Source organism: Suricata suricatta, chromosome 13, assembly GCF_006229205.1.
Source record: "Suricata suricatta isolate VVHF042 chromosome 13, meerkat_22Aug2017_6uvM2_HiC, whole genome shotgun sequence".
Taxonomy (NCBI): domain Eukaryota; kingdom Metazoa; phylum Chordata; class Mammalia; order Carnivora; family Herpestidae; genus Suricata; species Suricata suricatta.
Window position 1 is genome coordinate 85,257,065 of NC_043712.1, and position 11,929 is coordinate 85,268,993.

General features: G+C 57.1%; 1 protein-coding gene across 1 annotated transcript in view; it reads right to left on the reverse strand.

Annotated features, from left to right (window-relative positions):
• ERMP1 (endoplasmic reticulum metallopeptidase 1) overlaps positions 1-11,929 on the reverse strand; it is a 40,315-nt gene that overhangs the window by 10,730 nt on the left and 17,656 nt on the right. Inside the window, exons 10-15 of the mRNA XM_029919690.1 lie at positions 10,431-10,643; positions 9,417-9,637; positions 6,578-6,752; positions 6,054-6,244; positions 2,895-3,047; positions 673-875 (exon numbers count right to left, since the gene is read on the reverse strand). Of these exons, the coding sequence (XP_029775550.1) occupies positions 673-875; positions 2,895-3,047; positions 6,054-6,244; positions 6,578-6,752; positions 9,417-9,637; positions 10,431-10,643 (1,156 nt within the window). The remainder of the gene's footprint in view (positions 1-672; positions 876-2,894; positions 3,048-6,053; positions 6,245-6,577; positions 6,753-9,416; positions 9,638-10,430; positions 10,644-11,929) is intronic.

Below are 11,929 nucleotides of genomic sequence, written 5' to 3' on the forward strand. Positions count from 1 at the left end.
AGGGAGCTTCAGTGTTCAGGATGCTTAGTCAGCTGGCAGCTGTAACAACTCCCGGACGAGGTCAGAATGTGTGGATCCCATGTTGGGGTATGGAAGTGAACTCTGGGGGCGCCTGGGTGGCCCCATCAGCTAAGTGTCCAACTCTTGATTTCCGCTCAGGTCATGATCTGTGGGCTCAAGCCCCACGTCGGAACTCTCTGCCACTTCCCTACTCTTGCTCTCTCTCAAGAGAAATACACTCTGAGGGATAGGATTAGGTAAACCAAGGCCCGGGTTACTGTGTAATAAAACTTCCCCAAAATTACGACCAAAGGATCCTAGGTGATCTTGATTCACTACCCGTCCTATTCCTTCTTATCCAGCCCCTTCCTACCAAACCAGAAAAACTTCCCAGAAATAAAAGTTTGAAACGAATACTTAACTGCCGTCTACCAGGGCAGCGGAGGGGGCCAGCTTCTAACTCCCGCCGTCGCCAGCGGAAAGGACTGCCTCACGGTGAAAAGCCAACAGTAACCTTCCGAGCGCTGGGTCCCTCTCAAGGAGAACTTGTGCGGTGACAGGAAACCCCGCGCACCTGGCACCTGACCGCGTTCCCACCGGCGGTGATGAGGTCCTCGCGGGTGACGGGACCCGAGAACCAGCCCCGGCCTTGCAGCAGAGGCGTCCACCCACCTGATCAGGAAGTGCACCGGGAGGTACCACGGGAAGCCGCAGAGCGGGGCCTTCTCCTCACAGTGAGCTCGGATGCTGTCGTTGATCTCCGGGACGTGAGGGGTGACGTGAGCCATCCCCGTGTAGTCAAACCCGTTGATCCAGATTCCGGAGTCCCGCTGGACCACGTTCCCGTCCAGGTCATGAAACGTTCTGGTCATATGCTGGGGAGAACGGCCGATGAGAAGCCCCTCCCCGAATCCCCTCCCCCACTGGGGAGGGGCGGACAGCGGGGCCTGGGCCCAGCAAGGGCGGCGCGGCTGCGCCCTGGGAGGCCCCGCCCTGCCGCGGCCACGGCCACCTGAGGAAGCGGCCCGGCGTCACGTCCGCGTGCAGCCGGCCGGCAGTTCCGCTCCTGAAGGTGCGCTCGGAGAGCCTCCCGACCGTGCAAAAGCTTCGACCTGGCGCTGCCCGTCTTAGCGACAACTGCCAACGACCCGAACGCCACCAAGGGCACGATGGACAGGTGGGGGGGGGGGGCATCAGCCCCAGAGGTCTGCCACACCCAGTGACACACAGCCACCTGCAAGCTGCTCGCAGGCTGCTGGCCACAGCCGCGGGTCACAAACGCGTGTTTAACTACGGCCTTCTCAGTAAGGTGTTCACAGAGAGGCACACGTGTCTTCTCGTGTAGGAATTCATACGTGCGAGGTCAAGAGAAACAACGTAATGATGACTCCAACACCGTGAGTGCGTGCCTCCCCGGGGCGGGGCGGGGCGGGGCGAGAAGCAGGGGGAAGGGCACACTCCGGGTGCTGTTCCGTGTTCTTTTACACTTGAAAATTGATCTACAGAAGGTTTATTTCCCACAAATACATACTTAAACTTCATTAAAACGTGTTTGAAGACCTCGTTCAGAGTTAAAAGACACGGACGCTAGAACTGCACGTAACGGCCACACACAGGCGTCCTGAGAGGAACACACGCGCAGGCGCACACGGTTTCCCTGGGACCTGAGGCTGACTCCCGTTCTCACCACTAGGGGTCACACTTGGGCCTACAGGTCTCTGAAGAGGCGCCAGGCTCCCTCCGGAACAGCCTCATTAACCACAGCAGCCGGCGGGACGGGTATCGGCCTGGAAGAGCAAGGACCGCGAGGGGCCGCGCGGCCACCGCCAGGCTCACTGACGGCTGCCTGGAACGCGGCCGCTTGGCTGTGCCGGGACACAGCCCTCACGGCTGGCAGAGCCTTAAGTATTTATTACCTGGCCCCTTTCGGGAAAAGTCTGCCAACTTCCGGCACTGGGGAAGAAGAGCACCCCAAACAAATCAGAACAAGAGTTTTTAAAAATAAAAATGTAGCTTTTTCTAAATACTACTGATGTAATTATAGAATTTAGCAAGCCACTGAAAGCACAGAGTCTACAAACTAGCTGGGTCTTCGCTAAAGGTTTTGCAAATTGCACAGTCACAGAAAGCGTACCGCTGTGTCCTCCAGGGCTCTAAACAAGGAGTACTCGGCCCTTATTCAGGATCTCCTCCCTGCTATTTATGTCTAGTTTTATTATTAACTCGTTCAAGTCCCTCATAATTACCTAGGTTATCATTGGGCTTTTTTTTTAATTTGTTTTTTAAAATAAGCTTTACGCCCAATGTGGGGTTCGAACTCTGACTCAGAGACGGAAGAGCCGCTCACTCCACCGGCTGAGCCAGCCAGGACTAGAAATAAGGCAACCGAATTCTTTCTCCTGCGTCACAGGACCCACTCTAAAAAGTCTGCAGAAGACCTGAAGTCTCAGTTCTAAGTCTCGTGACGAGTCCCTAAGTTGTGGTACTTCCGTCACGACACGTTAACTAACACGCTACCTGAGAACACTTTTACTAGCATCTTGAAATGCCTAACTTTGCTAGTTGAGTTCAGATCTTTACTCGGCCTGCAGTCTGTGCTTCTAGAAGCTCACCACCCCCACGGCACGTATTTGCTCTTGTTTTGCTAGGCAGGTGCACTTGTAGCATTTGCACAGTGACCAGACAAGCAGACGTCTCCAGCCCCGCGACTTGGGAGAAGGGTGTCTCACTGACCAGAAAGCCTTTGGCGGCGTGTTCCCCTCCCTGCCGTGCCCGGGACGGCCGAGCACAGCTGGACGGTCAGGAGCAGGGCAGCCCGCCGGACCTCCTGGCGCCCAGCCCCGCGCACGCGAGGCCCCCCCGCAGAACCACGGCCCGCGCCGGCCCGCTCTCACCTGCAGAAACACCCTCTTCGGCCTCGGGCTGGCGGGCTGCGAGCTGTATGGGAAAAACGCCCCACTGCAAACGAGGAGAAGCGTAGCGGCACACACCAGAGTCAGCAGCAGCATGGTTCTTGTCGTGCTTCTGGCTAGGTAGATGAAGTTAATCTAAAACACAAGACCCAGAAAAATTACCTCGGAGGAGAGGTGCCTTTAAGCGGCCTTCACTTGGGAACAGGCTCCCTGAGCAATCACGACGCTCATCGGCGCGGCTACTCGCCGCAGCGCCAGCCGCCGGGCTCCACTTGGAGGGGGCGAGGGCTGCGGAGGCCAGGGGTGCCCCCCACCTGCCATGATGGTGCCTTCAACAGGCAGCTGGCAGGCGAGGGGAAAGGAAACAGCGGGGGTCTCCGGTAAGCAGAGACACCAGGATGGTGTCCTGACCCCAGTCAATCTGTGACCTTCCTTCACTTCTAACCGGATCAACGCCCCAGTAAACCCCCGCACCGTAGACCCCGATCACCTACCACACATCATGGCGTCAGCTCTCTATGAGGGAACCGGTGGCAGGATTTTAAGCATAAGTCAGCCTATTTCAACAAAACTCAAGTTCCATTCCTAAAGCTTTTGTAATGTGCCAAAAACGGGCCCGCTTCATCTAAATTTGCACGTAGATGCACCTTCAAGACTCCACCTGAGGGCCTGCGTGTAAGGGAGTCTGCGATGCAAAGTAAGGCCGTCCCCGTCCGTGCTCAGTAAGCAAACTTTGTCACCGGCCACATACTCTACAAAACGGAAGGATTTGGTACCCGCAGCGCACCAGCATCCCATCCGGGGTGATGTCGAGCAGGACCGTGCTGGTCTTGCACGTTTTCACACTGTGAGCACAGAAACAAGACCGCACCCAAAAAGCCAGGGGGATGAGTCAGCAAAACACAATAAGGGACCCTCTCTCCCTCCGTGTCCTAACAGTCATGACACTTTACCATGTGGCCCCTTAGAACAGTGTCAAATATCCTGCCAAGTGCGGGTGCGGAGTCTCTCGGGACAAAATACAACCTGCCCGTCGCCGTGCGTGGTTCCGGCCAGCTCAACCGAGCTCCGACCCGACGTTGTCCCCACACCTCCATGGAGGCTGCAGTCCCCAAGCCACACTCCCAAACCGTGAGGCTCACCTGCCCCGTCCAGGCATTTTCTGGAAGAGGCTTGGTAATGGGGGGGGGGGGGAGCGAAATGCAGTTCTAGAGCAGAGGAGGGTGGCCTGCGTGACCATGTGTTTGGATTCTGCTATCTTAAGTTTCACTTTTATTTCTGCCTTAAACGTCACATCCTCCGTCACTCTAGGGTCCGAAATGGGTGCAAAACAAAAAAGGCAGAAGGGTCTGTGCAGCGTCTGCGTGTGCTGTGTTGTTCCCCGCAGAGGGTCCTGCTGTCAGTCAGCAGCCGCGTGGCCCCGCCCCCCGCCGGACAGGAGAGTGCCCGCCTCCTGGCACGCACACTTACAAACCCCCGCGTTTCCGGCTGAACCGCGGTTCAGCTCTCCGTGATCCGAGGAGCGGGGGCGGCGGCCACACGTGAACACGTCCTCGCGGACAGACCGCCAGCCCCAGCGTCAGGGCCGCACGGCCACGGCCCGTGATGATGAAAACTAAAGGAGGTTTCCAAGGGTTCCAACAGGTGTTCTGAAGCTCTCCGAGTACAACGTAACCTGGCAGGACATGCCCTGTCATCGCCCTCTGAGCTTCCCAACATTTCCTTACTTTGCAGTCAGCTGCAGTTTCCACAGTGAAGATTTAGGGTTTAGTTCAGCCGGTTCCACGCGGGGCAGCATTGAAATGCCCCCCATTCTGATCATCTCCTATGAGCCTTCACCCACGGGCCCCGATTTACATACACGGGGGACCCAGTTTCTACCTGAGCCGATTCTAGATCAGAACCGAATCTGCATCTGAGGGAAACCCCACCGACTCCGTGAGCCCACACAGCAGCAAAGCCATCGACTAACAGGGACAGAGCATTTAAAGGCTTAAAAATAAAACAAAGGAAGTAAACCCTGAAGACAACCAAGAACAGTTTAGACTTTTCCATCCACCACCCCAGAAAATGCCAGTAAGGACCTAACGATTGTATTACCGGCAACATGGCTGGAGCGCTCACACTTCTTAGCTGAGCGCAGCGACCGTGCGCCTGAGAACCGCTGTCCAGGGCTAGATGCACAGTGTGCGCACAGCTATCTCCTGCCAGTTACGGGTCGGCCCGCACGTGGCATTCTGACCTGCGGTCTCTCGATCCTGACCTCCACGGGATGCCCTGTTCAGAATCAGGGTGAGAAAGCTCCCCATCACCCCCGTGGAGGAAAGCACTAGAACAAAGTCACGACTACACTTGGCCCCTAGCTGCGAATCCTGCAGTGTGCCTACGGTGTGCAGGAGATCCTTCCTGGTCTCCCCAATTCCGGGGGAAAGAGCCACAGCACAGACCCCTGGCTCCTCCAGAGGGGCCGATCGGACACCACGCCGAGGGCAGAGCTTGCCCGGGGGCCCGCTCTAGCACAGGGTGGTGCACGGGGTCTGTCTCCTCTCCGGACAGCCGCAGGGAGGGCAAAGGCAGGACGCTCCTGCAGTGGCAGTGCGCTGACAGCAGACGAGGAGGCCTGTGCCCCTGCATCACCCGGGTCCGCCACCCGGAGACGCGGCTCCATCTCCGAACTCTGAGGCGCGAGCAGCCAGGAGGCCGAGCGGCCAGTGGAGTGGGGGCTGAATGGAGTGAGCCTCACCCGAACCGTCTCCCTCCACCTGCTCCAAGAGCACCAATAAAAGCACCATGTATTTATCACCCTTGGCCTCTAGGTAGGAACCATTCTAAAAATCCACCCCCAACCAATCTCTACCACTTCTCAGCCGGTGCGTGTTCTACCAACTCCTGGCCAGGTGGTTGGAAAGCTGTGGAGAGAGGCACGGCCAGAGGACCTGGGGGGAGCAGGATGCTAAACTAAAACCCCACCCCCCATTTTCTCACCACACTGAACCCACATTCTGCATCATACGACCATGCCTTTTGCTTAACTGTTTCTAAGTATAAGCAACACTACTTCACAGAATTGACTGGATAAACTCAGCACACATTCTTGTAAAAAATAAAGGAGGAAATATTTGATAAATGACTTTTCCTTACAAAATAGGAAGACAGGACCATCGTACAACCAGCCAAAATGGAAGCCAGCACAACGTCAGGCGGGATTTCCGTACCACTCCTCCCAAGGATGGGGGTAAACATCTCGAACACCGCCCAGATGAGGTACAGTGCGTAAAGATAAGGAATAAACATCCCCGAGAGGTACACGGCAATAAATTTTCCTTGGGCACCTAGGGAAAAAGAGAAAGAAAACACACACGTCTGCAATGCTACAGCGAGACACAGGTTTGCCCAGTACTGGTGGGCCTGACATAGAACATTTCACTCGGGGACACTAAAATACAAGAAAGAAGGAAATGAAACATGTGGGTAATACATTAGCATGCGTGTAAGTGTGAGGATGGGATGGGGATGGGGGATAAGGTGATCCGAAAATTAAAACAAAAAGAAGAAAAACAGGAACAATCTTGAAAGCCTACCCCACAGACCAAACAAAGAAACAATCCTGCAGGTCTTGTATTCATTCTAAGGTACCTTCCCACGGGCACACACATATGCCCTACCGTGCTGCTTAAAGTCCTTGTGCAGGCACAGCTTGGTGAGCAGGGGGAACGCCACCCAGACGGCACTGATGAACGCCGAGCAGAGCCCTTGGTACGTGAGCGCCGTGAGGGAAACGCAGTGCACACACAGCGAGATGTCAAAGAACACTTCTCCCAGGTACCAGTCGCTGGCGTTCTGGAAGAAAGAGAAACGTACCAGTATCTTACCCATGGTCCATTCATAAAGATCCTCTACTGCGATGAAATTTCCATCAGAGGAGTTGTTTCGTTTTAAACAGCATCTTAAACCTTAAGTAAACACTCACTACTTCTTGTCATAACAGAACGAATTTAAATCGCTGCACAGGAAAGGGGCATTTAGGAAGATGGGGCAAAAACATCATTACTCGTGGGGCGCTCAGGTGGCTCAGTCGGTTAAGCTTCTAACTTGGTAGTGGCTCAGGTCATGATCTCACGGTTAGTGGGTTCGAGCCCCGCGTCGGACTCTCTGCTGTCAGCTTGGAGCCTGCTTTGGATCCTTTGTCCCCTTCGCTCTGTCAGTCCCTCACTAGAGCTCTCCCTCTCTCTCTCTCAAAAATAAACACTTAAAAATGAAACAAAACATCATTACTCATATGGAATCTGTGCTTTTCTTCCACTGGGCTAAAAGCCTTCGGAAATTTTCTGAAATAGAAGAAAGGGCTCTCCTAAAAATTTCACCCCTGTAAGCTTTCCTATTTACACAATTTCCAAAGGCGAGAAATGACATGTGAAGAACAGCGCCACCAGCAGCACGCCTGGAGAGCTGCAGGCCCTTCCGGGACCTGGTTTGGCTGCTCTGCCGGGTCCTGTGGTGCAGCGCGGCCCCCACCCTGATTCCCGGGTGCTGCACGTTCAGAAAGTTCACCTGTATTTCTGGGCTCTGACGTCTGAGGAGGCCCGGGCAGCACCCCGAGCTCCTCAGAAGGAAGCTGCCGTAACAACTTCACACCTCTTAGCGTCTGCACCAGGGATTCCGTTAACATACCCACAGAGGTTATTATTTCAGTGCAGAAACCCCAAAACGGAATAACCCAGGTCACGTGGGTTCCTTCAAGAGCTCAGAACGGCTTCAGTCACGTGTTTTCGAAAGATGTTCAGGTTCCTTTGACAAACCCGCTCGGAAACGGAAGGCAGCTGTGCACTTAGATGAACCGCGCCGCAAACAGAGGCACGGTCTTTAAAAATAACTTAAGAGGAAAGTAACACTTGGGATTCCACCTGAAGCCGAGGACCGCCCAGAATGTGCCCGAACCCGGAGATCCAACAGACGTCCCTCACAGCCGGCTCCCGCCCCCACCCCGGTCCCTGCCCCCCGGCCACTGCCCTCAGTCTGCACTGTCACGGCGCCGGCGCCCTCACCAAGATCCCACTTGGGAAACGCTGCTGGCGGCCTCACTGACCCTCAGGGCCGGGCTCCAGCCCACGCCGGCCGCCTTCCCGCCCACCGTGCCGCCACCTCGTCTTCACCCACTCAACTCACTACCGCCCACCGCCCAAATGCATCCTGGGCGCCCGCCTCTGACCGCCGTCCCCGCACTTCTGCTCCTGCTTCAACCCCCGGTTCACACGTCAGCACCTCGTCCACAAGCCTTCCTGACCTTCGGGCGCTGGACTGCGACAGCCAGAGGCCATCCTTCACCTCATCCCACCGCGGGCCTCCCCCAGCTCCTCCGAGGAAGAGGCCGGGCCTTCCGAATCTCCTCCCGCCAGGTCCGCCGGGCTGCTCTGAGAATATTTATGAAATGAAACACATCTTCCTTTCCCTTATGCTGTCAGCCCCGAAGTTCATGATCAGACACCTGAATTTTGTCAAAGTAAATGGGACTTTACTTAAACATTTCTGTCTCCGGCCCCCCTGCCACATTAACGACCCCCACACTCAGGTACCACACCAGTGACACGGAAGCCACTAAGACACAAGGATTAGTTCATCCATTAACTGATGGCTGGCCTCAAAGGGCCTCTCTTGAAGGTTAGCACAGAAGGGGTTCTCGGACCACAGCTCAGCATCAACTGAAACGGAGACCGAGCTTCACCCATGGTCTAGCACCAAAGACACCTTTGTGGAAAGACGCAGGAGTATCGCCTTCGTGTCTGCATGCTAATCCTCGCAGGCAAACTGAAAAAACAGCTGCACATTGGCGGTCTTGAAAATATATATAGGCGCTAATAGATTTTTCCCTTTAAGTCACTTAGAAAATCTTTAGAAACCATGGGTCACTCTCCCACTGTAATTTACGGAGTTCTGTTAATAGCTGAAACCGTAACAATATGGCAATATTCTCTCCCTCGGCATACATCATTCTGGAACCCTAGCACCCTTCCCTCTTTTCTCCTTAGGAAGTGTCCTCCGCCCGCCCGCCCCCTCCCCCAGCACATCTCGACGCTGTCAGAATCCGAGTTAACACACTGGCTAACAGGGAAAAAAAGTGAAGGAAATGGGAGAGAGACTCCGAGTGCAGCCTCAGGGCCGCGTGTCCGAAGGGCCCGAGCACAGGCGAGGAGCGCGGCATCCAGGCCCTCACCGCCCAGCGGAGGACAGAGCTGCTCACACGGACGGGCGAGCCCAGGGAGGGCCGGGGACCCAAGCGCTCAGGGACACACGGAAGCAGACGCGGCCTCGCCGTCAACACCCCCGACACCCTGCAGCTTGGCAACGGCGCCCAGACCCCACGCGGACGTGGTTCTGGGAGCCCGCTTTCTGATCCGCCAGCCGATCCCTGAGCGCTCCGCAGGCCACACCCGAGGAGCCCCGCCGGAGTCGTCCCCCGAGCCCGGAGGCGGCACAAAGACCCCAACGAACATGCCTGACACTCACCACGTAGTGAAACCTTTTGGCGAGGGTGTGGATGAGGATGATTTTGGCCGCGGCCGCGGTTCCGTACAGACAGACGGACACGTAGAAGTGGTTATACCACGAGAGGGACCGCCCGACGAGGGAGACGAACACGGCTATGATGAGCACGGTGACCAGGCTGGTGAACCAGCTGACCAGGGTGATGGCGAGCCCACAGAAGAAGTCCTTCGCGTAGCTGCCAGCTGCACACAGGACAGAGTGGCCGTCAGCACCTCTACCGGGTCGACCTCACCACCAGTCAGCAGAGGTACAAGGGCAAACACCGAAACGAAACACCCAGCACCGTAACTGGAAGCACTGAAATGCCCTGGGGGTGACGTTTGTTAAAAGCCTGAACGGGGAAGGTTACTGACGAATAACATCCAAGTAACGTTTACGGAGAGTCTGGGCGCTAAAGACCCGGGGACGGGTCGCCAGGAGCAGCGGGGACACGCTCCTGACCAGGAGAGCAGGAGCCTCCATCTCGGCCAGCTCCGCGGCGCGCTGTGTACAGAAACGCCAGCCAGGAGGGGAGTCCCGGGGGGCCGCTAAGGCCAGAGGAGCGGGCCCGGGCCGGCCGAGGTGCCAGGGAAACCGCGGCCGCACAGGTTCCCTCGCTCGGCCCAGACCGCTGCTGCGACAGGGAAACGTCCAAGCAGGAGACTAGTTTAACCAGAGGCACCAGAGTCAGACTTCCCAGGAGGGCACCTGCCCCCGGGGTGAGGCGTGGACGAGACTTTTTAATGGGGGCTTTCACTCAGAGCCAGGGTGCACAAGCTTCTGCGCATGGAGTACAAAGAACTTCCTGCCTCCCCTAGACCCGGAGTGCAGTGGGCACATTCGTCTGATGTTCATGTAGGACTGCCTCCCAACATCAATCAAACGTTACGTTTAAGATTTTAGGCTCCTTGAAGAAATCCAGGCAAGCAGGCTGCGCAGCCTTCAGGCAAGTTCTCCCCCCAGGCCAGGGTCGCGGCTGCAGAGGGAGATACGTACTCTTGTGACGGGGCCGCAGCAGTCTCTGGCCCAGGTAGGACACGACGGCCAGCACCACCGCGTAGTTAACTATGGAGCCGACGCGGGAGGGGTAGGCGACGACAAACAGGCCGAGCACGTCGAAGAAGACCATGTTTCCATGGCGATACTTTGAAGAAGACGGCAACATATCAGATGTAGCTAGATATTTAAGAACCGCTAAGATGTTGTCACCTATTAGTAAAGAAAAGAAAAAGATAAGCCACGCGCTAAGGCAAGACGGAGACAGAATGCGCATGCGCACGGCAGCAGTTTCCCCCACCCCCATCTGCCCCGCACCTTTCTTAAGAAACTTCTCCCTGCTCCACGGTCTCCTCTCCACCCAGAAGCTCGGCCACGCGGCCTTCATCTCTCCCTCGTCCCACAACTATTCTTTCCTTGCTGTCACCAAACCCAAACGCGGCTTCTCAGTCTGTGCACTGAGCATGTGTCTCAGGGAGCAGCCACCGCTCTGGTCACCAGAAATTCAGTGCTGACCCAGTGACATAAAGCCCGTCAGGGGGCTCCCAGGCCGCCAATGAGGAATCACACGCACCTTAAGAATAATGACTGTGATTCTGTCTCGATTTAACAACTTAGTAAAGAGAAGTCCGGGTGTCCCGTGGAGTCAGAGAGGCTAGTGAGGCATTTCCACGTAAACGCTCCCACGGGGGGCACGTCTGTCCGGCCCGCGCCCGCGGCCAGGGCTGTGCGGACACAGCTCCCACGGAAGCTCCGAGCACAGAACCGAGTCCCTGAGGAGTCCGGGGCGGCAGCGGGCTGCCCAGAGGGGGCCGTGCCCCGTGCTCGCTCAGCGGCAGGGCAGGAGTCTGAGCTGAACCCAGGAGACGGGAGAGGCCCTGACCCGCTGACCCGCGGCCCCCGCCGCTCGTCCACCCCTTTCTCTGCCATCCACTCAGACGCCACACGGTCCTATCGCGGCATCTCTGTCCCTGGCTTCTCCGTCCACCTTCAAACATGATTTCCCGAAAGCTCAGTCCAGTCCTCTGTTCCACAAACTGTTCCCGTTCTCCACGAGTTAGTGGTTTCCTCCAAGTCCTTCAAGCCCACACACCCCTGTTCCCAGCTCTGCCAAGAGCTCTCCCACCGCCGGGCACCTCCCCCGGGCTGGTTCGCAGAGCCGCCGTCTCCGTCAGACAGAGTTCAGGTCTCCTCCTCCCCCCACGACTGCTCTGGGTCGGCTCACCCTGCCACCTCCCCGCTACGGCCACCGGTACCATCCTTCCCCGGCCAGCCGCCTCTGCTGCCCTGCGCCTGGCCTGGCCCTCCCCTCCACCGGGCAGCTCTCACACGCCTCCCGTTCAGACTGCAGTCTGCGCTCTGCCCCCCAGCAGCGCACACGCACACCCCCCGCCCCCGCTCTGCCCCCCAGCAGCGCACACGCGCACCCCCCGCCCCCGCTCTGCCCCCCAGCAGCGCACACGCGCACCCCCCGCCTCCCGCTCTGCCCCCCAGCAGCG